The sequence below is a fragment of the Galeopterus variegatus genome, unplaced genomic scaffold, assembly GCF_000696425.1.
Source record: "Galeopterus variegatus unplaced genomic scaffold, G_variegatus-3.0.2 Scaffold466, whole genome shotgun sequence".
Classification (NCBI taxonomy): domain Eukaryota; kingdom Metazoa; phylum Chordata; class Mammalia; order Dermoptera; family Cynocephalidae; genus Galeopterus; species Galeopterus variegatus.
This window is the reverse complement of record NW_007726577.1, coordinates 36,794-64,775: the sequence shown is the minus strand read 5'-3', so window position 1 is coordinate 64,775 and position 27,982 is coordinate 36,794. Positions and strand designations below refer to the sequence as shown.

The following is a 27,982-nucleotide window of genomic DNA, read 5'->3' as shown; positions in this document are numbered from 1 at the left end:
GTCCTAATCTCCCCTGGCAGAAAACTGATTAAAATAGATTCAATTCAAAGAACTGACCATTTTGTGTCAGCTTGACACAGGCCAGGGTAAGGATTTTGTTCAGGACTCCAGTTGATCAATTAAGTGATAGTTCTTTAGACTCATATTGTTTCTAAAATTAGTGGGCCTTTCACTTACGAAGTCCTGCCATCCGACAGGTGTAGATGACTTGTTAGTTCACTAGTTGTGATTGCACCATGTCTGTCCTTCACTTTCTGTGCCAGCACAGAACAGGCAGAAACAACCTCCTGAACACTATCCTGCCCAGGAGGCAGCTCGGCGGGCTGAAGGAGATGACTGGACGAGGAGTCTGGAGAATTGGGCTGTTTCCAGCGCAGCTCCAGCCAGTGGCCTTGGGCCCACAACCTCATGCTCTCAGTTTTATCATATGTCCAATGGGACTTTCTTACCTTTCCTCTTATGTCAGGTGACCTCATGCTGGCTCTCCAGCCAGGGTCTCTAAGGCTAGCACGACGTTGGGTGGTCATTACATTCCAGCTTTACAGGTCTAGACCTTCTATTCGCCTGGAGGTGATCTGGAGGAGAGTACTGACTTGTTCTACCAAACTAATCCAAGACCCACAGAAAGGCCATGCGCCAACTTATGAGAGAGGAAGAATTACCAACAGCCTGGTCCTCAGGTTTGCTCCAGGAGCGTTTCCTCCTGTAGGCAAACCTTGATTATAGTCTGAGGCACCTTTCTGGATTGAGGAGGAATATACATAAATTCAGCACAATTATAATGCACATTTTGAGGAAAGAATCACTCAAAGTAGCTGCCCATCCTAGAAAAACTAGAAACTACATATAGATAAAAAGTTTCTGGGGCTGGCCCGGTGGCGCACTCGGTAGAGTGCTGGTGCTTGGGAGCACAGCAGCGCTTCCGCCGAGGGATCGGATCCCATATAGAGACCGGTCCGCTCACTGGTTGAGCACAGTGCGGGCACGACGCTGAGGGTTGCGATCCCGTTGCTGGTCGCGGTGCGGGCGCGGCACCGAGGGTTGCGATCCCGTTACTGGTCACGAAAAAAGACAAAAAGGAAAAAAAAAAGTTTCTGTATGTGTGTGTGTGTGTGTGTGTGTGTGTGTGTGTGTGTGTGTGTGTATATATATATATATATATAAACAAATCACCCAAAATCTACTACCCAGAGAATACATGGTGTATAATATAAGAGAGATCTTCAAAAAGTTCATGGAAGGATTCATATTGTCTTTTAATTCCATTTTTTCCACAGACTTTTTGAAGTATCCTCATATATGTAAACATATACTTTAAAGTGGAACTACACTATCCAAATTGCTTTTACATTCTTCCTTCACTCAGTGCTGTATCAAGACCATCTGTGTCAATAGATCTCTATCATTTTCAGGGGATGCACAAAATTACATTGTATAGATAAACCAGATGGGTTTAACTAGTCCACTGTGGCTGAACATCAAGACAGTGATGCATATAAACATCTTTGTATGGGAATCTTGGTCACATGTCCATTAACTTTAGGATAACTACCTTGAAATAGAATTAATGAGTCCAAAGAATGTACTGTTTGCAAAACTATCCTTCAGAAAAGTCCTATTACGCTGCTGTGCTGTGGCATGGGTTGACACTGTGTCCCAGGGAGGGAGAGGGTGGTTTGCCAGGAGCTTTGAAGAATTCAGTGTGATGCAAATTGTACTGTTATTATTATCATCATCATAGTTCCTAGAAGTCTTACTGCTTTTCAGTGTGGCACCATTCTTTGATTCCTGTCTGACTTTTGATTTTGCTTCTGCTTAAGAATCACCAATGTGTTCTCTGTTTCCTTGTGTCCTTCCTCTTTCTAATGCTCTGCTTGTGCTTCCATAAATACAAATGAGAGTTATTTGTGTTTACTGAACACTGTGTGACAGACCCTGAGCTGTGTGCTCTTCATATACAGCCTTCTATTCCTCATCACAACTCTGGGTCAGGGGCTGCTACTGTCATTTTACAGATGAAAAAACAGACTCTGGAAAGTCAGGTGGCAAAGCAGGGTGGCAGGGGTGGGACCTAGTGCCTATGCCCCAGTCATTGTGGGATCCTGCCCTTGTAGCCCTGCCTGTGATGCATGGCTCATGCCTCCTGCAGAGGGTGTGATGGCGTTTGGGGCCATTTGGTTAGGCTGGTGTGTTGGCTCCTCTGAGACACGGTACTGATCAGGGGAGTGTTTAGGCTGGGTGGGAGGAGAGCAGAGAGATGGGATAACCACATCTGCTTTCTAGTTCTTTCTGTGTCTTTAGCTTGTTTTGAGGTGGTTAGAATTCCCAAGGCATCAGTTACACCCATGTTCAAGTGTAAAAATAAATGGTTCAGAGCCACCAGTGATTCTGTCTAGGGAGCGACTCTCTCTCTCTCCCTGCCTCCCATCAGGACAATAGAAAATGAACTGCGTTCAGGATTTCCCAAATCCCACCAGTACTAGAACTTGGCAGCTGAGGACAACAGAAGAGAGGACACGTCGGCAATGTTTCCTGTGCCACCAGAGGGCTTGGCCTTTGCTAGAAGCTGCTCTGTGATGGAGTGGATCTTGGGCTGGGGTGGGGTGGGGCTTTTACTTCCTAATTCTCACCCAGTGTGTTGGGAATAGTGTCCCTTTGGACAGCTGCTGGAAGGCGATAGGGAGTCCAGGCCTGGTCATGCACTCACTGGGGTGCCTAGGTTAGCCCCAGGTTTGTGTAGGACTTGGTGGAGAGGGGGATGGTGAGGGTTTGGGGCACAGGAGCATCGTCCCCATAACAGGGGCCCTAATGGAAGCTGCTGAGTTCACTTGAGCACCTCCTGCATGTCCCCATGCTGGGCACCCATGTCCAGGTAGTCAGGGCTGTGCCAGGGTTCCCTGCACATCATCATCATCATTGTCATCATCATCATCGTCTTCTTGAATGTCTCCTTGAATACCAGCTGGTCACTGCTGGGATTGTGGAAGCGTGTGGCCTCACTCCAGGGCAAATGGCTGCGCTTCTCTTGGGGTCTGCTTAAATACTGGAAGAATTGGCCCCAGGCTGAAGCCATGTCATGTGACCTAGAGAAAGCCAAGTGATTGGGAATCCTCAGTGGAAGCTTTTCGATTATGAATCACTTGGAAATGAAAGTTGTTTGCATGCCTTCGGGTCTAACTAATGTGATGTGTTTTTAATGATATTTGTTTTTCTTCCCTGATAATAATTAACTGGAAAATAACTTACCAATAATTGACTAAAACAAGTTAGTTTATTTCTCTGTCATGTGGAAGAGGTGGGAGGTGGTTGGTTCAGTGCTGGTGTTGTGTCTCCACGGTGGTCCTTAGTACTGGCTTCCATTCCCAAGGTCACTCACGGTCCAGCCCACCTGCTGGAGCTGTTGCATATGTATTCCAGGCAGGAAGGACAAAGGGCCCACCTCCCCAATTCGGCTTCCCTTAGTGCCTTCCCACATCCTGGACACTTCTGCATAGATGCACATGGTCACACTGCAAGAAGGACTGGGACCATCTTTGTTAATTCACTGTTGCCCTAAATAAAAGTGGGCTCTGTAATCAAAAATAGAGGGAGACTGGGCTTGGTGCAGCCAGCAGTCTGTGCTACACACTTCATTAGGCTGAATATTGTTCCTCACAGTCTTGGTATTCTGTGTTCATTCTTTCCCATATGATACAGAAGAACAGCCTTGGGCTCAGTATAGATGATGTTTTTCAGCATAGTAATTCATTTAAGGGCATCCCCAGTAATAGCCACCACTCATTCAGTGCCTGTCCTGACCTACACATTTACACGTGGAGTTTAGTTCAGCCTCACAAGAACCTCATTTTCCAAGTGGGAAAACTGAGGCTCAGGGAGATCACTTGTCCAAGGCTATAGTCCATCAGTGGTGATGCCAGGATTCCAGGGAGACCTGTGCTCTCTCAGTACTTCGTGAATGTCAGGAAAGGGTGGTGGCCGTCTTTGTTCCTGAATGCCATTTGCAAGGCTCAGTGGTGCTGGGACACCCAGGGAGGCCTAAATCCTGAGGAGAAGGGTCTGGGATGCTGACCGACTGGCCCCGTTGACCTTGCCCTGGGGATCTGAGGTCTGCAAGCTCTGGAGCAGTCCCTGTGGCTGGCCTCCTCCCTCTGAGGGCCCCAGGCTGTGATCTGGCCACCCCAGCAGGCACAGCCTTCTTCCTTAGGCCTGTGTACTCACTGTTGCTTCTGCCGGCCCCCATTCCTCCTCTGCCTGCTGGTCTCAACAACAACAACTCTTCCTCCTGCTCCTCCCCCGCCCCCCCAACCCAGGCCTGCTTGGAAAGGTGTCCCTAAACCCCTGGGATAGTGATCTTTCAGTCCCGTCATGGTACCCTAGACTTTCTTTACTCCATTGGTCACACTTTGGAATTATATTTTTGGTTCCTTTAGTGTGATTATTTAATGCCTGTCTCCCCCACTCGGGTGTAAGCTGGAAGGCAGAGACGTGTCTTTACTCCCTGCCATATCCCCAGCCTGTGCCTGGTGCAAAGGATGTGCCAAATAACTGCCAGAACAAATGGCTGGGTCGACTGCTACATTTGCCCAGACAATCGCTTTCCAAAGAGGAAGCACCATTGTCACCCCCCACACACCCCCATCCTAGGGCCTCTAAGTGGCCATCACACAGACTATGCCTAAGCCCTGTTCTTAGGAGAACAGGACAGAGGACAACTACATGTGTGGTGTTGCCCAGGGAGTCAGTGGCCATCCCTCACAAGTGTCACCCACCTCTCCTAATGGCCCCTCACACCACACCCTTCACCCGTTATAGCAGTTCAGGAAGTTTTCGTGTGAACATCTCACCTAATTCTCACACAGTCCCCAAAGTGGTCAGGCTGTATCAGATGGTAATGTTACAGGAATGGAAGAGACTATGCCTCATGTGGGCCAGGTCTCTGGCCTGTACCCTCAACAAGGGACTGTATGTGCCCTCCTTTCCCCTCTGTCCTCTGGGTGGCCCTGGGAAGCTTTCTTGTTCTTGCTGGGTGCTGCACCCTGGAATGAGGGGCTGTTCCTTGGGGGCTCACATCAGCTCCCGCTCGCTTCCTGCTTTGGCCTTTCCCTCTAGGTCTGGCTTGGACCTGGCAGTTCTCTTCTCAGACCCAAGGGATACATTGGGTGTTTGTCTTTTACCTCGGGCCCCACCCCTCGAGGAGTAGTGGGCGCCTCCTTTATTCAACAGATGGAAGCTGTAGGTGAGGCGGAAAGCTGCCTTTCAGTTTCCCCAGCAAAGCAGAAAGCCCTGCTCCTGGCCAGATGCCTGGGACCCGCCTCCTGGGGACAGAGGAGCCCCTCTGAGGCCAGCTGGCATCCTGGTGCCATGGCTGCCATGAGGGTGAGCTCCTCTGGGCAGGGGGAGCGGCAGGCCAGCCCAGCCCTGGGAAATGTGGCTCTGCAGCATCTGCCGCCCAGCACTCCCTTCCCCCAGGGTCTGCGGGTGGGGTGCCCTCGCAGGGCCGTTTCTAACCTTGGGAGCTCCCAGGCAGGTCCCCAACGTTTCAGAGAGGCAAGCCTGACAGGAGAGCTGGCCTTTGGAGGACTGCTAGTGACTGCTGTTTAAGAGTTGTTTCAGGGGTTGCCACACAGCAGGTGGCCTCAGTTGTGCTAGTCTGATTACTAGTCTCCCTGTAATCCTGCAGAGCATCCCCTTGTAGAGTCCAGGCTGGTGGTGAGTGCCACCAGGATGCCCCACTGTTTAGGATCAGAAGCCACCCTGTGCCAGAGCCGTCAGTGCCTGCTTGGTTTTCCCTCCTGTTAGAAGTTGTTCCTAAGCAGGTTCCATTTATTCAGTCTTCTTGTGTGCTAGGCTCAGTGTTTTCACACTCTTTTAAACCTTGCTCCCACCCTTAGAGGGAGGCATGATCACCCCTGTTTACAAGTGAGGAAACCAGGGCTCACAGGTCACACGGCTGGAAAATGTGGAGCTGGATTTGGATTAGTGTGTCACAGAGCCCCTGCCCTAACTGCTTGCTTCACCTAGAGCCTTCCACATGGCAGCCATCACCTCCCTGGGGCAGAGCCTCGCTAGAACAACAAGAAGCCAGGAGTCTCCCAGGAGAGACTCAGGCCACTCTTGGTCCCTCTGGCTGCGGAGCCCTGACCCTACCCTGCCTCCAGGCACTTGGCTAGCATTGCACCCCCTTATGTTCTGGGGCATTCCTCTAGCACAGCGGCTCTCTAGATGTGATCTGTAGTCTTCTGGGGGCTTCCTGAGACCTCTCGGAGGGCAGATCATCAGAACTGTTTTAATAATAATGCGAAGACAGCCTTAGTTATCTTGCCTTTTTTCATAGTGTTGGTGTTGGCATTGATGGTGCAGAAGCAGCGGGGCCTGAGCTGACTCGAGACCGCAGCACCAGACTGGGCTGTTCATCGCTGTAATTGTGTGCGTGCGCACACACACACACACACACACACATGCGCGCGCGCGTGCACGTCAGTGCCACATTAGAAAATGCAGTAAAATTTAATTTTATTAAATCTGGACCCATGAGAACACATAACACATCTTCTTAACATTCCAGGTGGTGAAATGTGAGCACACACAAAGCACTTCTCGTGAAGTGTGATGGCTGGCTCAAGGAAACCACATGTGCATTAGTTTTGAGCTGAACTAGCTGCTTTTTTTGTGGAGCTCCATATGCACCTAAAAGAAGAACTGACACAAACTGTGGCATTCACACTTCAGTGTTTAGTAAGACACTTTTTGAAAATGAACAAAGTGAACTTGCTACTTCAAGGAAAACAGCTGACCTTTTGTTTTTGTACATGTTTGCCACTGGTAAATTTGTAATTGATTTTGTTGCCAGTGATACAATTTGAGCTTTCAAATGAATATTAGAATTTTGGAAACTTGTATCTGTCATTGTGAGCTTGACAGTTTCATATTTAAAGGCTATTCTGATGATATTGGTAGTGATGCCAACAATGTGATTTTTTTATGTATATTATATAATGAGATGTGTCAGCACTAATAGATTTGCATAACAGTGAGCCAGTATTTTTCAGGTGACCCATGTGTGGTGTTACAAAATTGTGTGTGTGTAAAAGATCCATTCCACATGCAAGGAAGACCAGTGGATTTTGATGTAACATATTAGAAAAACATCATTGTTAAGGATTCAGATTCCATATTGCAACTAACCTTTAAGAAACTACCACTTGTCAGGGCTGGCCAGTTAGAGCGCAGCCTTATGACACCAACATTGTGGGTTCAGTTCACTGTACGCACCAGCCGCCTGAAAAAAAAAAAAACGCTACTATTTGTCAAGTTTAGGTGTAGTATCAAAGAATATCCACAGTGATGTCAAAAGGCTGTTGCAATACCTCTCCTTCTCAGCTACTTGTCTGTGAGAGGCTGGCCTTTCTTCATGTACTTCAACGAAAGCAATGTTTGTGCAGCAGACTGGATAGAGAAGCAGATATGGGATCCAGCTGTCTCCTCTTTAGCCAGTCATTAAAAAGATTTGCAAAAACGTAAACAATGCCAGTCTTCTCATTAGATTTGTTTTGGAAAGTAGTTGTTCTATTTATTTACGTTATTAACATGTAATGGATTTATTATTGCTATTTTAAAATAAATTAATCATTCTTAAATTCCTCATTTTTTCTTTCATTTTTTATTATTTTTAAAGATGACTGGTTAGGGGATCTTAACCCTTGACTGGTGGTGTCAGCACCATGTTCTCCCAAGTGCGCTAACCGGCCATCCCTATATAGGGATCTGAACCCTTGGCCTTGGTGTTATCAGTACCACACTCTCTCAAGTGAGCCACTGGCCAGCTCCTCTCATTTTTTATTTCTAATATGGTAAGTATTAATAGATACGACCCACAAAACAAAATCTACCTGGAGTCCTCAATAATCGAGTGTAAAGGTGTCCTGAGACCAAAATGTTTGAGAACTTCTGCTCTAGCAGACCCTAGGGAAAACTGATGTCAGAAGGTCCCTCTGGGCCGGCCAGGTGGCGCACTGCTACAGTGCGCCGCTTGGGAGTGCGGTGGCGCTCCCGCCGAGGGTTCGGATCCCACATACAGACCGGCCGCTCACTGGCTGAGCGAGGTAGGGCGTGACACCGAGGGTTGCGATCCCGTTGCCGGTCCCGGTCCGGTACGGGCGCAACACTGAGGGTTGCGATCCGTTGCCGGTCACGAAAAAAGACAAAAAGGAAAAAAAAAAAAAAAGAAGGTCCCTCTGGGCCCTGTCCTCTTGCGTCACCTCTCTGCCTTATCCCTTGGTGCTCATCCTCATCCTCCTGGAGAGCCCACTGGTATGCAGAGCCAGCAGCAAGCTGGCTGTCCAGATGAGGCTCAAGCTTCAAAGTGCCCCTCCCCACCCCCTTACCCCCAGGCTGTCCTCCAAGGGGCTTCTTGGTATATCTGCTGACAGCCACTTTCAGTGGGGCAGAAGAGACCACAGGTGCAGGGCTGCAGTATGTAGGTCACTTTCAACTGGAGAATCAAGTTTGCTCTCAGACCCTGCTGCCACCCTCCGAGGGGCCTTGTGGCAGGTGGGCAAGCCCCAGTCCCAGCTCCCCCAGGGAGACTGCCCACGGCTGCTGCCTACTGGCCCAGCCTTGGCCAGAGATCAGTTGCAGTGCTCTCTGCAGTGAATGATGAATAGCTGGGAGCGCCCAGAACTCCAGAGGCGACTCTCAGGCCCTGAGGAGGTCTCGGGCAGCTGAACTCAGCGCACCAGAAGACCCTGCCCCTCCTCACTCCATCCCCTGAGTCAAAGCTGCCTGACCTGTCCTAGAATTGTATTCTTTTCAAAGTTGTTTTTTTTTTTTTTTTTTTGTCCTTTTTGAGACCGGCCGCACCGCACCCAGCCAGTGAGTGCTGTGAGCGCACTGGTCATCTCTATATAGGATCCAAACCTGCGGCGGGAGCGCTGCTGCGCTCCCAGCGCCACATTCTCCCAGGCTCGGCCCTCAAAGTTGTAGTTGTAGTTTTAATTATGCAAATAATACACAAATGCCTTGTGTTAAAAAAAAAAAAAAAAGTATAATGAAGAGAGGTCTTGCAGCCAAGCTTCAGTCCCAGAGGCAGCAGTCTCAGTCTGGGGTGTTTCCGCCCCACCTCTTCCGTTATGTGTGTGCGCATACAGAGAAATACCTAGACCTGAGAGGGTTTGGCTTCATTTGCGGTATGACTCACCATCCAGTGCACCCTTTTATAGTATACAGTTCAGTGCTTTTACTAAGTTCACAAAGTTGTGCAACCATCACCATGATCTAATTCCAGAACATTTTTATGCCCCGACAGATAGCACTTACCTCCCGTATGGAGGGGTCCACTAGGTGCTGGGCTCTGCACTGCAGCCTGGTAGGGTGGCAGGTGTCCTGGTCTCAGTTTACACAGGAAGGTGGAGCCTCCATGACTTGCCCAGGCCCAGGATGTAAGGCCAGGTTAAGTCCAAAGCTCTGCATTCTGTCCATTTTTGCCCTATTTTCCCATTAACTAGCAGCCTGGCACACGGGTGAATCTTTTCCCCTCTCTGAGAGGGAGGTGAGGCCTCAGGTTCCGTGCCACACTGACCCCACGTTAGAATACTGTGCTCTTTCCTTGGAGCAGAGTCGTATTCCATGTGGCGTGGGGTGTAGACAGGGCCTGGGATGTGTGGGTGTGGAGGGGCAGTGAGGCAGTTTTGCTTGGTTTCATGGCCCCATAGTGTACCCTAACAACCACAGCAGACTTCTCAAAGTGTCATTTCTACCCTCCCGGGAACACCCCCACCTGGCCCCCTTCCAGCTCCCCCAAAGGAGAAGCAAGAGCCTATGTGTGCAGGAGGCCCAGTGTGCCCTGGTTAGTCTCCGTGACATGCTGCGTGAAGGGGAGGGGGGAGCTGCGACCTGGGCTTCCAGCTTGGGGTGCAGAGCGGAAGTTTCCACTCTGGGATAGAGCCCACACTGAGCCACTGAGAGGCCCCAAGGCTCCGCAGTGGCTGCCGATCCAGCCTGAATGGCAGATGGCATTTAGGATTCTGACGGGGCCCAGGAGGGAAGCTGGGGGTGTGGGCTATGGGGGTGGCTTTGCAGAAAGGTGCCTGGGGAGTAGGGTGGGCGGGGCAGGCTGGGAGAGGGGAGAACTGCATCTTGCCCTTGAGAAGCCCCCATGCCCGCTGCCCCTGGGAAGGTGAGATGAAATTGCAGCGGGTTGTGGGCAGGCCATGGGGCCACAGCAAATGGAAATAGAGCTTCATCTGTTTTTAGATTACTTGAATAATTTCCTCCTGCATAAAAGCACACTGGGTGCTGGGCTGTGTTGGCTGTGGGCGCAGGGACCAGACTGGACCTCCACTGGCCCAGTTCCATCCCCCTGCAGGCCTGCCCCCACCTCTCTCCCCTTTAGGGGTCCCAGAGACCACTCAGGGCCTCTCTCTCGTGGATACATCACCGCCTCTATCCCTTGGGGCTCCCCTAAGTCTGTCCCAGCTCTGCTGTGCTGCTCCATCCCCCCATTCTCGGGGTTTTCTTGTTGCTGCCCTCCATGCTATGCATTGTGAGGGGCAGCTCAGGGATGCTGCAGGCTCCCTTGTGTGTGTCAGCCCCTTCTCCAGAGCCTTGAGCCTTCTCACCCATTAGGTGCTCACCCACACTTCCCTGGCAAAGGCCAGGACCATTCTTTCCGGGCCAGACTGCAACCTGAGGATACTGTCTTGGGTCATTGCTCTCCTTTGTCTGTTTGATCTGCAGGCCCCTGTGACAGGGTGACACTGGTAACCCAGGCTTCCCCCTGCATACGTTTCTGGATACCACTTAGTTCCAGCCTAGACTTCCAGCATCTGGAAAGCACCTCTGTCTTCCCAAGGGCTGGTGGCTCTCAAAGTAGGAGCCAGCGGGGCTGGGGCAGTGGCACATTGCTTTGTCCAGAGCTGAGCGTGGTGTTCCCCAGCATTCCCAAAGCTGTGCCTGGAAACCAGGAAAAAAAAAGAGAATTAAGGCTCAGCAGGAATCTTCTAAGATACCTAGCAGTGTGAGGTGAGGTTTTTGTGGCCCTGGACACATGAATGAGCCCTTTTTGTATTCTTAGTAAAATCGAGCTACTAAGGTGCTGCCCCACAGGCTGGTCTGAGGGCAGAGTTAACACTTGTTCAGGGCTCAGCCCCCAAGGAACGTCACCTGACTCTGAGAACCTGTCAGGATGATTACTTCTCTAGGTCCTTCCCAGTACTGTCTCTTGGACTTCTGAAACCTGGTGTGGCTCAGAAGAGACATGCTCCTAGAACACGCTGCCCTTACAGGGCTGCCCCAGGAGGCCTGTCCCATGGCCTGCACTGGGTATGCTGTGGCCACACTGCAATGAGCCTCTGACAGGTGTGCCAGCGCTGCCACATGGCGACCCATGGAAGAATTTTCCTTCTCATTTCGTATGCCTGGACTCACTGAGACACCTCCTCCCCGAACGTTTGTGGGGTGAGTGAGGATGTGTGAGTAACTCATGTGATTCTCACAACACCACTATGATGGAGGTTTTTATTTAAATAATGGAGCTGACCAGTACAGGGATCTGAACCCACAGCCTTGGTGTTATAAGGCTGTGCTCTTTGCAGCTGAACTAACCAGCCAGCCCTGTGAGGGCCTCATGAACCTTGGTGGCAGAATGGGGGGTCTGAGCTCTGCTGTCCTGGCTGCCCCATTGCCCGTCCCTGCATCCTCACACCTGTGTACAGCTGGGGTCGGCACTTCAGCTGGCCAGAAGCTGAATGGTCAGCTTGGGTCTCTAGCACTGTTCTGTGGTAATTTGTACTTTTATTTTGACTAGGTACTATCTTTAATATGCCACAAAATCGAGACGGTATAGAAGGATAAACACTCGTCATTTGGGATCCACTGGGGGACCAGGACCCTCCATGGATACCAAAATCCTCAGCTATCAAAGCCCCTGAGATAAAATGGTTTGGTATTTGCATATAACCTACACAAACCTCTCATATACTTTAAATCATCTCTAGATTACTTATATGTCTAATGCAATGTAAATGCTATGTAAATAGTTATAAATATTCTGTTTTTATTTGTATTACTTTTTATTGTTATTTTTTATTTTTTCCCTCAAATTTTTTGTTTGTTTTTTGGTAGCTGGCCAGTAAGGGGGTCTAAACCCTTGACTTTGGTGTTATCAGCACCGCACTCTACTGAGTAAGCTAACCAGCCAGCCCTTTCTGAATATTTTTGATCCATGGTTGGTCGAATTCACGAATGCAGAACCCACAGATATGGATGGCCACCCGCACTATGTAAAGGCATCTTGTCCCCCAAAGGAGCTGCTGTTCAGTTTATGATAGACTTGTCAAAGTTTTCAGACAATTATTTATTTTTTTGCAATTCACACATACAAGATCTAAACAGAGAAGGCTAGCAGGCCTCTGGGCTTGTCTTGGCTTTTCTAGGGCTGCAAGTGGACTTCACTGGACCCCCAAGCCACCACCAGCTCTGTTGAGAATTGGCCAGAGCCAGTGGGGCAGAGCCACGGCTCTGGCAGCCACTTCCTCGGCCTCATGTAACCCGTGCACCAGCACTGATGTGGATTGCATTATGTCCCCCAAGTTTTATGTATGAGAAGCTTGATCCCCATTATACCTGTTGAGGGTGGGAAATCCTATTATGGTAATTGAAAGGTGGGGCCTTGAAGAGGTGATTAAGTTGATGGTTTAATGGTGGTCTTGGGCGTGGTTCTGGGGGCTACAAAAGGAGAGGGCATAAGTAGCTCGCTCTCTCTGCTCCTTCATTTTCTGCCATGTGAGACCCCTGGGTCACTGTTGCCACCACCAGATGTGTTCCCTGGACTTTGGACTTCCCAGTCTCTGAAACTGTAAGCAAAAAATTTCGTTTTCTTATACATTACGCAGTTCCAGGTATTTTTTTATAAGCAACAGAAACAGTATTACAGGCACATTCCCAACAGCAAAGTTGCTGGAGCTGCATATTCAGATTTGACACTTGCATGTTGTAGCTTAACTTGAGCTGTTGTTCATTTTTATTGGAAATGTGTTTTGCTTTTCATCATGTGATTTTAAGGATTATTCTATTCCTGTGGGGTGATTTTTTTTGGTTTTTTTGGGGGGGTGACTAGTAAGTACTGGGAACGAAACCCTTGACCTTAGTGTTACAAAGCTGCGCTCTAACCAACTGAGCTAAGTGGCCAGCTGCAATTCTTGTGGTTTTTATTATACCTTAAACATAAGTTCTGTGGGAATGCACATCTGGTTGTAAACTTGAAGGCACTGGGGGAATTGGAGTTTGAATTCTGGAACTTTTCATAAGCCACTTTCCAGACACCTCTCCTTCATATGGAAGGATCTGCCCCACTGTCTCTGCTGCAGTTCAAGAACGCGGAAGGAGGGTGAGTGTGGGTGTGGAGGGGTGAGGTGGTGCAGTAAGTGGCAGGCAGGGCTGTGGGTGGGGGAGACACTGAGGAGCAACTGGGCCCAGCAGCCTAAGGTAAATTTACTAGGTAAACTAAGGTAAATAAGGTAAAGGGCTAGAAGCACAGGGTCTGGTGCATTCGTGCAGGTCCGGGCCCGTCCCTGTGGTCTGTGGCACTATCTGCGCTGTGTACAGACGCTGCTCCAAGGTTGGGTGGACACCAAGGGAGGGCTTTGCCCTTGAGCTTGTGCCATCATCATGAGCAAGGCTGTAAGTGTATGGAATTCAGAAATACAATTTTTGTGCTGTAGGTGACTGCAGAATTAGGTCTAGTGACTTTGATGGAAAGATGGGCCAGAGGAAGGCAATGCCTGCATCCTCAGAGATGGGAGATGGGTGTGTATGTGTGTACACGTGTACACATGTGTATGTGCACAGGTGCGTGTATGTGTGCTCCCTGCAAGTGGAGTGACCTAGAGGACCCTGGCTGGAGTTTGAGGGTACATGAGCAACTCATCAAAGGCAGGGCAGCTTGTCTCCTCAGCCTACTCAGAGTGTCCCAGGGCCCGTCTGGTTCCCTTATGAGTGGGGCCACCACGACCATGGCATTGGGCCAAGCGGTGGACATTGGTGCCATCCAGTCACCCAGGTGGGCATATTATGGGAGTTGGTGGCAGGTGCCGGTGCCTGTTCTGACCAACCTCAGCATACTGCAGTGGTTTTCCACAGACACAAGTAAAGCCCCTTGAGGAAGGCTGCCTTTCTCCCAGGCAGGGAGGTACCAGGTGGGCTGGCAGTGGCCTGGGAAAGGGGCCCCAGGGCTGCTGCTCCCTGTTCTTAACCCTGTGCTATTGGAATTCTCCCTGGGGGCAGGGGAATCAGGCCAGGGTCCTAGACTTATGCCTGTCCCTTCTCCTCAGCTTCCTTGTCCTCAAAGGATGATAAGCAGGCAACTCACAAGAGCAGGTGTGTATATATATATATATATATAACACTTGGAAAGATGTTCTGCCTCATAGCGGTCAAAGAAATGCATATAAAAATAACCAAGTGTCATTTTTAGCATTACACATAACAATAGTATACAAATTTGGCCCTGTAAACTGGCATTATCCTTTTACAAAGGCATAAAATGGGGTAAGTCAGTTAGCTCAGTTGGTTAGAACAGTGTTGATAACACCAAGGTCAAGAGGTTAGATCCCCGTACCAGCCAGCTGCCAAAATATTAATTAATTAAAAATATAAAAAAATTAAAAGGCATAAAATGTTCAAACCATTTGACCTAGTAATCTCACTTCTGGCAAGTTTAGCCCAAGGAAATAATCCAAGGAAGGGAAAGAATATTAGCCAAAGGTGTTCCATGTTTTTCATGAAAGCAACTGAGTATTCTAAATGCCTTAATAGGGGTTGGTCAAGTAGGCCGGTTTTATGGAATATTAAAATTGATGGTCATGGAGTCTTGCAGGATGGAGGAATTTTATGTGACACAATGTTAAAAGGATTTAAAACTGTCCTGACAGCAACTATATAAAAGTATAGGTGCCTGCGTGTACAGACTGGCAGGGATCTGCAGAGATTGGCTGCATTAGGGTGATGGGATTGAGTGATTTTCTTTTCCTTCAGTAACAGTTTTATTGACATAATTCACACACTACAATTCACCTATTTAAAGTGCACAATTCAGTGATTTTTAGTATATTCACAGAATTATTCAACCATCACCACAGTCAATTTCAGAACATTTTCATCACCCCAAAAGGAAACTCCATTTACCCACTCCCCCCAGCTCCAGGCAACCGCTAATCTGCCTTCTGTCTCTATGGATTTGCCTGTTCTGGACATTTCATTTAAATGGAATCATACAACATGTGTTTTTTTTTATGGCTTTTCTCACTCAGCATAATGCTTTCCAGGTTCATGCTTGTTGTAGTGTGTGTCAGTGCCTCATTCTTCTCATGTCTGAATAATATTCCATTGTGTGGCTAGACCGCATTTTGTTTATCCCTTTATCCATTGATGGACATTAGGGTTGTTTCCACTTTTTGGATATTACGAATAATGCTGCTCTGAACATTTATGTACAAGTTTCTGGGTGGACATGTGTTTTCATTTCTCGTGGGCAGATACCTAGGGGTGGAATTGCTGGGTCATAAGATGACTCCAGGCTTAATCTTCTCAGTAATTACCAGACTGATTTCCACAGGGGCTGCCCCTGCAGCAGTATATGAAGGTTCTAATGTCTCTTGCTTGTTGGTTTTTTTTTTTTTTTTTAGCCATCTTCCTAGATATCTCATTGTGAATATGATTTTCATTTCCACGTTGAAAAAAGGTTCAGCATCTTTTCATGTGCTTTTTGGCCATTTGTTTATCTTTCGAGAAATATCTATTCACATCCTTGGCCCATTTTTAAAATTGGGTTATTTGTTTTTTTTGTTACTAAGTTGTAGAAGTTTGTCATATATTCTAGGTACCAAGTCCCTTATCAGATATATGATTTGTAAAATTCAGTATTGTCCTTTGAAGCACCAAAGTTTTTAATTTTGATGATGTCCAATTTATCCTTTTTGTTTTGTTGCTTGAGCTTTTGGTGTCATACCTAAGAAACCATTGCCTAATCTAAGGTTATGAAGATATAGGCCTATGTTTTCTTCTAAGAGTTTTATAGTTTCAGCTCTGGTCCATTCCCTTCAGTTTTTCATGGTGTCATGTTACTTTATAGTTGAACCCAAGAGCTTGGACTTGGTCCCTCCAGCCCTGCCACCAATTTGTCACATTTAATATTTGTTCTTATGAACACCAGGCTCCCTCTCCCCTGGCATAATTACTTGGCACCCTCCATCCCGTGCAGTTCTGACTCTGAGAACACTGGACTGTAGGAGGGGCCCTGCTGGGCAAGCTAACTTCACTGTGTATTCTTTCATACTGTTGAGACTTTTTTCTATTTTGTATTATTTTATTACTTTTGGCTAAAAAAAAGGTAACTGAATCCCACTTCAAAATGCTATTAATGTCTTGTCTTTTATGGTGCTACATGAGAGTGAAAGCAAGTGACTCCCTGGAGTAGACTGAAGGCCCCTGGGCCAGCCACCATTCCCAGTCTCTCCCCCAGTGCCCAGCAGTGAATGCTGAGGAAATTTAGTGAAAGAAATGAGGAAAAGTGTTTCACTTGACTGACATCTTCTTCCTTCCCACTCCCAAATAAAAAAGGCAACTGGCCAGAGCCACAGCCCATCCCACGCTGGCTCTTATCACATCCTTTGTTCCTTCATGTATGGGATGCAGGTCTGTCAGGGCCTGGTGGGGAGGAGAAACAAAGGGCCCAGCCGGGGCCTTCAGAGGAGAGACAAAGAACTGCACAGGGATGGGGGATGGGAGTGGTTAGATACATGGATGGTGGCAGTGGAGAGGCCAGACAAATGGGGGGAAGGAGATGGGACTGCGTGTGCCCAGGCCTGAGCCCCTCACTGGCTTGTTGGCCCTCACCTGTCCTTCCCCCAGAACAGCTCCCCAGAGCCCTGCCTGTGCCCTGTCTGTCCAAGCCGTCAGCTGAAGGAGCCTCACCTGCCTGCTCTGAGTCCCAGGGATTGGAGGTAAGAAGTCTCCCAGAATCCCCTTCTCCCAACCATACCAGCCTCTGGCAGGTCAGCCCAGTGTCTCCTCTCTGGCCACTCAGTACCCCCAAATGTCAGGGGAGGGGAGGACTAGGTGCCAAACTGCTCTCAGATGGAGCCCCGGATTAGGTGGGACTGCTGGATGGAGGGACTTTATCTCACTGGGCCCTGCCTCCTGGGTTGTCCTTGCCCTCTGGCTTCTAAACAAGGTGTGGGTGACCATTGAGAGGTGTGGAGGATGGTGACTCCGGGCTGGGCTGTCCCCTGGGGAAGGTGAGACATCCCCAGAGCTTGGAGACTTATGTAGGAGCCCAGGGTGTCTCAGAGGATGGTCACATGACTCGTGCAGTGGCCCTCACCACAGCCCAGTGCCTGAGTGGGAAGCAGGTTGGTTGGGAGCTTAGTTCGTGTCTGGGTTTTCCTTCCAGGTCCAGGAGAGTCAGTGAAGATGTCTAATGAGCCTCCCCCTCCATATCCTGGGGGCCCTACCGCCCCCCTTCTGGAAGAGAAAAGTGGAGCCCCACCCACACCAGGTAGGGATCATCTCCTGAGAGTCCCTGCTACAGCCCTCCCACCTCAGGTGGTACGGTTGGGGCCCTCTGAGCTATCATTCCATACTCCATCTGTGTCCCCAAGCAGCAGTCTCTGGTGAAGCCTGCTGTGCTGAGACTCTGGCTGAGCCTCCTGTGTCCACTTCTCTCTATCCAGGCCGCACCTCCCCAGCCGTGATGCAGCCCCCACCAGGCATGCCACTGCCCCCTGCAGACATTGGTCCCCCACCCTATGAGCCGCCGGGTCACCCAATGCCCCAGCCAGGCTTCGTCCCCCCCCATGTAAGCGCAGATGGCGCCTACATGCCTCCAGGTGAGTTGGGAAGGGGTCGTCTTAGCTGCTGCCCAGCCTGAGCTGTGGTGTCTTCTGTACAGCAGGGGCTGCAGACACACCCGACCAGCCCTAGCCTCGCACTCAGGCTGTGTGTGGACATAGACTGTAGATGTGAGAAGGCAGCACAGAACAGGGCTCTGTGCAGGCGCTGTGGGCTTATGCTGGAGGAGGGCCGGCTCCAGGGACGGCCCCAATCTCAGCAGCTCATGCTGAAAACTAGTGGGTGCTGTGGGGCTGTGCCTTGCCAGGGACTCCAGCTCAGGGTGCAGGCTTAGGGCTCCTGTTCCCCAGCATTCCTTCAGAGGGACTGCTCAGGCAGGAGAAGGACCCAGGGCTCTTGCACAGGCTGCCCAAGCCAGGTGGGCTGGTCCTCAGCACCCCAGGACCTGGCACAGGTGGAGAGCAGAGCCCCGTGTACAGGATGGGCTGGTGAGGGGCAAGGCTTTCCCTCCTATGGTCAAGGGTCTGGAGGCTGAGTGCCCAGTCCCTGCATGTCAGAGGTGAGGGAGCAAGAGGAGACTAGGCCTTGTCACCTGACTCTCTGCAATGTCTGTCTTAGTCCCTGTGGGGCAGGAACCAGGAAGGGCTGGGATAATATTGACAGTGACTTTGACCTAGGGCCCCAGCCTCAAGGCCCCCTGCTGGCACTCTGGTCCCCAGAAGAGGGTGGCATAAGTTTCAGGCCTTAGCCCTGCACCGAGGGTGCTGGAGGCCCAGTGCAGGCAGCAAGCCAGTGACCTCATTCTGCTGTCTTCTGTGCTGTTCCAGGTTTCTATCCTCCTCCAGGCCCCCACCCACCCATGGGCTACTACCCGCCGGGGTCCTACCCGCCGGGGCCCTACCCTGGCCCTGGGGGCCACACGGCCACGGTCCTGGTCCCTTCGGGAGCTGCCACCACAGTGACAGTGCTGCAGGGAGAGATCTTTGAGGGTGCACCGGTGCAGACCGTGTGTCCCCACTGCCAGCAGGCCATCACCACCAAGATCTCCTATGAGATTGGCCTGATGAACTTCGTGCTGGGCTTCTTCTGCTGCTTCATGGGGTAGGTGGTGCGGTCGCTCACGGGGTGGGGGACCATGCCAGTGCGCTGCAGGCCTCACCCCGTTTCTCCCTGCCTCTTCTTCAGGTGTGATCTGGGCTGCTGCTTGATCCCCTGCCTCATCAACGACTTCAAGGATGTGACCCACACATGCCCCAGCTGCAAAGCCTACATCTACACGTATAAGCGCCTGTGCTAACGGAGCCGGGACTTGGGACTCCCCCCATCTATTGGTCTGGCCCCCTGTGCTTTGCTCCCTAAGCTCAGTGGTCACCTCCCTGCTCCCACTTGGGCTGGAAGCTGTGCCACCATCCCCTGGAAGTCTTGTCCTCTTCACCTTGCCCTACCCTGAGCCTCTGACTCTACGGCACAAATTCTGTTGGATTTAAGGCCAAGTGTCAGTGGATGGCAGGGAGCTGGCACTGGATTTGTGTGTCCCTGGTTTTCTTGGTATTTGTGATCAGGAAGATAAGGTGAGAAGGGCCTCCCACCAGGTTCTTCATTCCTCCATATCCACATAAAGTATAGGTTTGGTCCAACTTTCTCCCTAGGACCAAAAGCAGCCAGAGCAGTAGCCAGTTCCCAAGCCTGGGAGCCTGTAGTGGGGCTGTGCCTGGGGCCACAGTCATTTTTGACCTGCTGGGCTGAGAGTAGGGGAGTCTGGAGTCAAGTAGACCCAAGCAGGATGGGGTCCTAAGGCCTGGGTTTCTTTCTGGGGTACTTTGCGCCTCTGGGGTACTAGAGGCGGGGGTACGAGAGTCAGAAGTAATGATGCCAACTCTGGCCCTCATAACTCTCAGGTATCAAAACCCAGGACCTCTAATGCCCTGTCCACATACCGAAGAGCCGCCTGGTATGGGACAAAGAGGACACTGGATGAGTGATTGGGCCCTGGTAGCCAAGATGGGACTCACATCTCACCCTTGCCCAGCTTCTTCTGAATCAGTGTGCAGGACCTCTTTCTGGCCATGCCTCTGTATTTGCTGGGGCCAGAAGGAGTACCCTTGAGCCTAACCTGTTCTGTCTACCCTGTGTCCTCTCTGTGTGGGTGCAACCTCTGCCCAGTGACTGGAGTGTCCCAGCCAGGTCAGGAGATAGCAGAGAGCAGATGCCTCCTTGTGGGTGCGTTTGGATCTGCTGTGCCCTGTCCATCAATTCCATTCCCAGTGAGCACCCTTTGCCCACAGCTGACTCACGATGCTGTGCCCGTTCGCATCGGGCCCCACAGCATCAGCAGCCGTGGCACTGGGCTGGGAACAGGCTGGGGACAAGGGAGGAGAAGCTGCAAGTGGTAGAGGTGCCTTGGTGGACACCAGCCCTGGCCTGGCCGAGCCCAAACCTGTCTTTATTTCCTGAATGGTTTGTTTGTGAACTTGCTCACATGGACTGCTATATCCTGCTGCTGTCCCTCTCCTGGTCTTGCACTGCCACTGCATGGCCTCCTGTCACTGTGAATCGTAGCCGGTCTCAAGTTTGTAGTTTCTCATTAAATTGGCCCTTCACTCCCCATCACTCAGCCTCTGCTCTCTTACCTGGCTTTCTTCTTCTTGAACGGAAAGAGGGTGGGGCCACAGGCAGGGCAGGGGTCTTCAGGGTCTCAACATGCCTCAGAGCTTACGTGGAGCCAACTGCCCAAGGACAGTGCTAACACTTAAGGGACTGATCAAACCAAACCAGAGTCAAGGGTAGACCAGCCATAGGAATCCCAGGTGTGATCCAGCCAGGGCATGAGTTGGCTTCAGCAGTGGCTATAAGGTCACCTTACTTCCTCTGACACTAGTTTCAGCTGTGTACACAGATCCCTGTGGGATCTGCACGCTGGAGCTCCCCAGACTGGAGCTCAGTGTCATCCTGCCCTGTGGGCAAGTGCTCTCCCTCCCTTAAGCACGATGGAGCTGCTGGGCTGACGCGTATGTTCTGAAGAGCAACAGGATGCAGCCTGGGCAGCCGGATTCTGGGCCAGTGCTGGCCTTGCCCATCTCCGAGCCCACTAACTTAAGAGTTTCCCCACCGTTTAACCCATTTTTGAATAGATTCCTATTAATAAAAATACTTAAGTTCACATTTCTATCTTAGACACTGAATTCCTTAAATACAAGTCTATGCTTTTTTATCCTTATTTATAAAACTTTTTTTTAAGCATAAAAACCTCCAAAGTAATTTCTGAGTTAGAAAATCACAGGACCAGCTTAACTTCAAGGATCTTTGTGAGACTTTGCCCTGGGGATGAGGGGTCTGGAGGTGACCAGCAGTGTTGGGGAGCACTCGAGGGCAGGAAGGGCTGCCGGGGGCTGACATGAAGGAGTGTATCCCCTCCCCCCCGCCCCCGACAGCACACCCTTGCTTCTGAGAGGCTCTCCTCCCCTGTGCATTAACAGGGTCCAGGAGGTAGCTTGACCTACCCACCTGTGCCAGGAAGGAGGCAGGAAGCTTGCAAGGGTGCACTTTAGTGAGTGCTATAGCAATGACACAGGCCTCTCGGGTTCTGGTTGAGAGAGGCAAGCTCCCAGGGCCTCTGAGGCTGAGGGAGAGCCTGACTTCTGCCCATAACAACCCCTCACCCCTAGGAGCAGCCTAGAAGTTGAGCAGCAGCATCCAGTAAGGCCCCCCTCCCAAAGAGCCTGGGATTATTAGCCACCCAAATTCTGGGGTCAGAGGTGTGGGAGTCCCACAGCACAGCTGGTTCAGAGGTCCAGGCCTGCCCACCCACCACACCACGCCATGCCGTGCCAGTTGCTCCCTGGGCAACAGCATCTGGCCCATAGAGAGGACACCGTCAGGCAGAGACTCTAGTGTCTGGCTTTTATTGGTTGCTTTTTCTCAAACCCAGCATTAAAAAAAATGTCACCTGAGGTGGTAGTTCAGTCGGGGGTGGAGATGGGGGTGGGCTAGTGGTCATTCGGGAAGAGGGCGCCAGCATGGTGGGATGGGTGCTTCACATGTAGTACCAGGCCAAGAGTCCTGCAGCCAGGGCCACGCTGGCAGCCAGAATGAACTGGAGGCTGGGCTTCCTCAGCACAGCCATTGGTGTTCGGAAGGGACAGTTGCTGCCCACCAGGGCACCTGCGTGGCAGCACCAACAGGAGACATAGCATCAGTGCAGGCCACTGATACACCTGCCCCAGGAGGGAAGCTTGGGACATGCACACCTACCTTTGTCCTGTGCAGCAGCGTAGAAGGGGCATTTACGCACATCTCCTTTCCCGTCGTGCACAGGCAGCCCAACATCCAGCGTTTCTCTGGCCAGTGCAGAGCCAGCCCGGTCCAGTTCATTGAATATCTGGAGAAACAGAGGATCAGCTGAGCCATCAGAGCAGCATCTCTCTCCCCTGCACCCCGTACAGAGAGGGCTGGAGCAGGTGTGCCAAGCAGCTGAGCAAGCAGCTCCAGCGGGCAGCAGCCGTGCTCCTTACATCTCCCTGGTGCGCACTCTGAGGCAATGTGGCCGCACCTGTGCTGCTGGCACCCCAAGGCTGCCAGCCACAGGGGTCTTCCCTGGGATGGACCAGACACACATCCCATGCCTGGCCTTCTCTGAGGTGGCTTGAGCAACTGAAACCACCAGGGCACAGACAGGAGAGGGCACTAGTACTTCCCCAATCCTAGCTGCTGGTGGTGATTTTAGTAAGTAACAGCTGCAAAATAGGAATGTTGGACAATGAGACCCCAGCAGGGCAGACCTATCCTGAGTGGCCCTGGGAGGCCACAGTGGATGGCTGACAGGGTCTGTGCTCAGCCTGGCACTTCACCCGCCTATGGCCACTTTCCCTTGGGCTGAGAAGAGAATCAGCCTCCAAAGGCTTGGTCCCTTCTAAAGGCTACTTGTAAACAATGTTGCTCTCCTGACCATCCTTGGTGAAACTGACTTTTCATAGCATTCCTTGCCAAAAAGGAGAAAATGACCAATCCTTCAAGACCAGCATCCTGTGGTGAGAAGAAGGGAGACAGCTCCCTTCTCCCAGGCCCCTCTACATTCTGGGGCCCTCACCCTCCCCAAAACACTACCCACAGGCATCTATCAGGACAAGCCTTCCAAGCTGGGAGCCATCCCCTGGGCCCACACTCTCTGGGCACCAGGCTGGTTCCCTCGCCTGTCCCTAGGCACACTGCAGCCCATCTGTCCTAATGCCACCGATACCCACTAGGGCAGCTCTGGATTGGCACCCACTGTCATAGGCTCCCTGTGCAGCCTGGCAGAGCTTGGCCTGGGGCCAGCCTCCCACAGTACCTGCATGTTGTACTCGAAGGCCTTGTTGGCCTCCTCCACAATCTGCTCTTTGGTCTTGAGGTTCAGGTCCAGGGCGTTCATCCTGGCCCGGTAGAACTGCTTGAACTGCTGGGCATTGTCCACATTCTCAAATAGGTAGAACTGGGTCCCTTCCCCTGTGCTGGGGAGTTTCAGTGCTCGCTGGGCCACCTTCTTCAGCACCTGGCCCCCCGAGAGGTCCCCCATGTATCGAGTGTATGCATGGGCCACCAGCAGCTCTGGCTTGTTCTGCCCTATGTAGTGAATCCGATCCACGTACTTTTGGGTGGCCTCAGAGCACTGCACCTGCTCCTCCCAGTTTTCACCAAAGAAATACTCCATATCCTTGGTCAGCGCCTCCTTGCGGTGTAGTTCTGTGGGGAAGTACAAGGGGGTGAAGGCTGGGTGGTCCTTGTTGTGGTCCATCTCCTCCTCAAGGGCCGAGTATGTGAAGTAGAGTGCCGTGGTGGCCAGCTGTGGAGGGAGATGGGAGCAGACCATGGGAAAGGGCTGGGGACTGGCTGACAACTCCCCAGCCCACCACATTCCAAGCGGCTACAGACCAAGACTTAAGCAACAACCCCCCACCCATCCCCAAAGACCCAATCCCGTGACCCACTTTTATAAAGTGAATTATTGAACACATGCAGGAAGCTTTTATGTTTCTTAAAGGAAAGACATGGTGAATTTGTTGGAACACAGATACTTTTGCTTCCTTTATATCACTTTTATTCTGTTTAAGCTATGAGAGTCGTAGCTAAACATCAAGAAAAGAGTGAAGTGTGGGGGCCAGCCTGGTGGCACACTGCTACAGTGCGCCGATTGGGAGCGCAGCAGCGCTCCCGCCGAGGGTTTGGATCCCACATACAGACCGGCCGCTCACTGGCTGAGCGAGGTGCGGGCGCAACACCGAGGGTTGCGATCCCGTTGCCGGTCCTGGTCCGGTACGGGCACGACACTGAGGGTTGCGATCCGTTGCCGGTCACAAAAAAAGACAAAAAGGAAAAAAAAAAAAAAGTGAAGTGTGGAAAAAGGCCCAGCTTCTCCCTCAGAGCAGCTCTAGGGGACCTTTCTCATGGGACCAAGGCCCCCATCCTGAGCTGGTATGAAAGTCTGGAGCCCAACCTCGTCTGTGACTGAGGGCACAAACCTTAAATATCTCCTTCTTAATGTTGCCTTTCAAGAAGTCCTTGACAAACTGGGTGTTTTCTGCTTGGTCATGTGCTTCCTTGGTCCCTTCCTTCAGGAGTTCAGAGAGGTCAGCCATTCTGTGGAGAGACGGGATGTGTATGTGACTGCGTGTGTGAGTGTGAGAATTATCTTCCCAGCTCCCTGGAAAGGAACATAAAACAAAAAGCCGAGTCCAGACTCCAGGGTGACCACTGCTGGCCTGGAGGCAAGGGCTGCTCTGACACGTCACTCCAGCATGAATGTCAGGGCCTCATCAGGGACTAGGACTACTGGGCAAGCAGATGTGACAGTCTGCTCCATAGACTCAGGACACGCAGGATGACTGTGGCCTACTCAAGAGTATCCGTGTCTGGGGCCGGCCCGGTGGCGCACTGCTACAGTGCGCCGCTTTGGAGCGCGGTGGTGCTCCCGCCGAGGGTTCGGATCCCACATACAGACTGGTTCCCGCTCACTGGCTGAGCAAGGTGCGGACACAACACCGAGGGTTGCGATCCCGTTGCCGGTCCTGGTCCGGCGCGGGCGCGACACTGAGGGTTGCGATCCGTTGCCGGACACGAAAAAAGACAAAGGAAAAAAAAAAAAGAGTATCCGTGTCCGTGTGCCCGTGTCTGCTGGGAACCACCCTAATGAACAATGCCTTTGCTTCTATGGCCACCTAGTGGCCGAAGAAACACATATCTCTAATCCCACCAGTGCTTGCAGTCTTCTCCAGGGAGGACTGTCTTTCAGGAACATGTCTTCCAGAATCCATGACACTGTAAAAGGCTGTGACCATGGATTTCCTGGGGCAGCCCAGCTGCCTTCCTCCCACCTCAGACACACAGCCTCTTCAAAACTGTATGTAGCTGGGCCAAGGTGCAAGTGGATGAAAAGGAGACAACCAAGAGATTGAGGCCAGGACCCTGGGTTTGTACTGCTTAACAAAATTATATAGGATAAGGGGCTAGCCAGTTAGCTCAGCTAGTTACAGCATAGTGCTGATAACACCAAGGTCCAGGGTTCCATCCCTGTATCAGCCAGCCGCAAAAAAAAAAAAAAAAAAATTACGCAGGATAAAGTTATGCTGACCAATCGACATGGTAGAAAACAAATGATCCTAAAGATGGTGGCACCTGGGCAGAGGTTCATGTGTGTCCACACAACCCATCAACTAGAGTATAGGAAAAACTCAGTCCTCTCATGGTCCAGCCTCTGCTGGCTTCTGCTGGCTTCTTTAGGAGCTTAGCTTACGTCACTCATGTGCTGAGAATCAGTTTATCGTTAGCAATTATTTCAAGATATAAACTTTGCCAATGACGGGGCAATAATGAGAGGCTAAGAACAATGTAGAACACAGCCCAGTAATCTGAGCTGAGTGACTGGGCCCTGAACACTAAGAAAAAGCCTGTCCTAGAGTTGTACTGCTCCCATGTCTTAGGGGTGGAAGACACTGTGAAAGGACTACATTTTCTCAGCCCAAATGAAAAAAACTCCTAGGTCTTTAAGAAGAAAAAAGGTCAAGGACAACTTACTCAGGGCTCCCAGCAGCACCTGCCCTGCCTCCTTGGGTAAGATAATGGAATAGAACCAGCGAGGAGAGCAATAAGGAGGTTGTACACGGTCCCTGCAGTGCCAACCCGGCATCCCAGGTCCACAGCTTATGGCCACGCCCACTCCCTGGTGTCACCAGCAGACAAAAACATGTGTGTTGGGCACAGCAGGCACTGGGCCCACCTGGCAGCCACCCCCCATACCTCACCTGGTGTAGTTTTCCTTTTCTGAGGCACTGGAGTTCTTTTTCTCCTCTGAATCATCTACCCCCTCTGAGGTCTCCACATCTGCTGACATTGTGGCTGAGTGTGGTTCTTGCTGCTCTCACTCCTCTGGTCCTGTAGAAACACAAGGAGATGCTGATGCGGCATCTATGGCAGTCACTTCCCCAAACACCTGCTGGTTCTGTTCTCCTGAGTCTGTGTAACCAAGGAGACACCCATGCATCCCAGGATTGTTTTCTTAAAAAATAAAGTTCTGGGGCCGGCCCGGTGGCACACTGCTGTAGTGCGCCGCTTGGGAAGTGCGGTGGCGCTCCCGCCGAGGGTTCGGATCCCACATACAGACCGGCCGCTCACTGGCTGAGCGAGGGGCGGGAGCAACACCGAGGGTTGCGATCCCGTGGCCGGTCCCGGTCCGGTAAGGGCGCGACACTGAGGGTTGCGATCCGTTGCCGGTCACGAAAAAAGACAAAAAGGGGAAAAAAATAAAATAAAATAAATTAATTAATTAATTAAATAAAGTTCTGCCGTTACTGGAACCATATTGGAATATGGACAAAATTTGAATATGGACAGTGGATTAGGTAATAGCATCGTATCAAACTCGCTGTTTTTTAATAATTGGATTGTGATTATGTAAGAGAATGTCCTTATTCTTAGGAAATACACCACGGTAATCAGAAGTAAAGTGGGTACGCTGTCTGCAACTTACCTTCCGATGGTACAGAAGGAGTGTATGTGTGTACACGCATATATGGGTGGAAACATCCATAAGTAAGAAATCAAATGGGGCAAAATGCTGATTGTTAATGAATCTGAGTAAAAGGTATGTAAGAGTTCTTTGCACTTGTCTCACAAATTTTCTATGTTGGAAATTATATCAAAATAAAAAGATACCGGGCCGGCCCCATGGCTCACTCAGGAGAGTGTGGTGCTGGTTGAAGCCGCGGGTTCGGATCCTACATAGGGATGGCTGGTGCGCTCACGGGCTGAGCGTTGGTGCAGAACACACCGTGCGGAGGGTTGTGATCCCCTTACCGGTCAAAAACAAAAAAAGATACCAAAAACATAAAGAAAATGTAACTGATAAAAGTTTTTTTAAAAAAAGTATCAGCATAACATCTCTGAGCTTAGCAAGCAACACAGATTCCACATGACCACAAGGTGCCCCGAGACCAGCCGTTCTTACTTGTTAGAGGCCTGGTGGCCTTGTGCAGAGAGCAGCAAGAAGGGCACTAACTGGAATTTAGTTAAGCCAGGCCGTCCCAAGCTGCTCCACTTTAGAGCAGAACAGCTGGAAAGGCGCCTAACCAGCCTGCATCAGCTGCATGTGAGTCGCCAAGCAAATAGGCTGTCCCCAGCCTACTCAAGATTCTGCTCGGCTGAAGGAAATAAGTTGGCCGATCAACTTCCATTGCCTGCTGCAAGAGCTGAGCTGTCACCAGCCAGGGAAATACAGTCTCACAACATAACAAGCTCATCCTCCATCCCTGGAGGCTTCTGCTCTGGCAGTGTACGGGCAGCCCACTTGGGGAAGTTTCCAGATGAACAGCAGCACAGCATCAACAACTAATAAAATCACAAAGACAGAACTACAACACTGGAGCCAAATCAGGCCAAACTGGGCCAAGGAAAAAAAAGACCTTAGTTTTCTACCTCAACCTGTATTTATTTACTAAGTATTTTCCGTATGCTCTACCCAGACACAGGTATCCAGGGGGACAGAGAAGTATAAGAAACGATCCTTAAAAGACTAAAGAAGAAGAAATATGTATGTACCATATATTACTGTCTCACCCCATGGTAATATACTGGTACATATCCTTCCTGAATTTCCTCTAGGCACCTAGTT

General features: G+C 50.8%; 2 protein-coding genes across 3 annotated transcripts in view; one reads left to right on the top strand and one right to left on the bottom strand.

Annotated features, from left to right (window-relative positions):
* The first annotated feature begins 16,914 nt into the window (after positions 1 to 16,914).
* CDIP1 (cell death-inducing p53 target 1) lies at positions 16,915 to 21,004 on the top strand. The gene is made up of 5 exons (XM_008569100.1): positions 16,915 to 16,997; positions 17,447 to 17,551; positions 17,727 to 17,882; positions 18,672 to 18,945; positions 19,030 to 21,004. The coding sequence occupies exons 2-5, from the start codon at positions 17,467 to 17,469 to the stop codon at positions 19,139 to 19,141; spliced, it is 627 nt and encodes a 208-aa protein (XP_008567322.1). The 5' UTR covers positions 16,915 to 16,997; positions 17,447 to 17,466; the 3' UTR covers positions 19,142 to 21,004.
* A 726-nt stretch (positions 21,005 to 21,730) lies between these two features.
* The window catches only part of HMOX2 (heme oxygenase (decycling) 2), a 30,492-nt gene continuing 24,240 nt past the window's right edge, over positions 21,731 to 27,982 (bottom strand). For both annotated transcript variants that reach the window (XM_008569098.1, XM_008569099.1), the window contains exons 2-6: positions 26,118 to 26,247; positions 24,339 to 24,456; positions 23,171 to 23,662; positions 22,096 to 22,222; positions 21,731 to 22,005 (exon numbers count right to left, since the gene is read on the bottom strand). In XM_008569098.1, the coding sequence (XP_008567320.1) occupies positions 21,878 to 22,005; positions 22,096 to 22,222; positions 23,171 to 23,662; positions 24,339 to 24,456; positions 26,118 to 26,206 (954 nt within the window). In that variant the 5' untranslated portion in view covers positions 26,207 to 26,247 and the 3' untranslated portion in view covers positions 21,731 to 21,877. The remainder of the gene's footprint in view (positions 22,006 to 22,095; positions 22,223 to 23,170; positions 23,663 to 24,338; positions 24,457 to 26,117; positions 26,248 to 27,982) is intronic.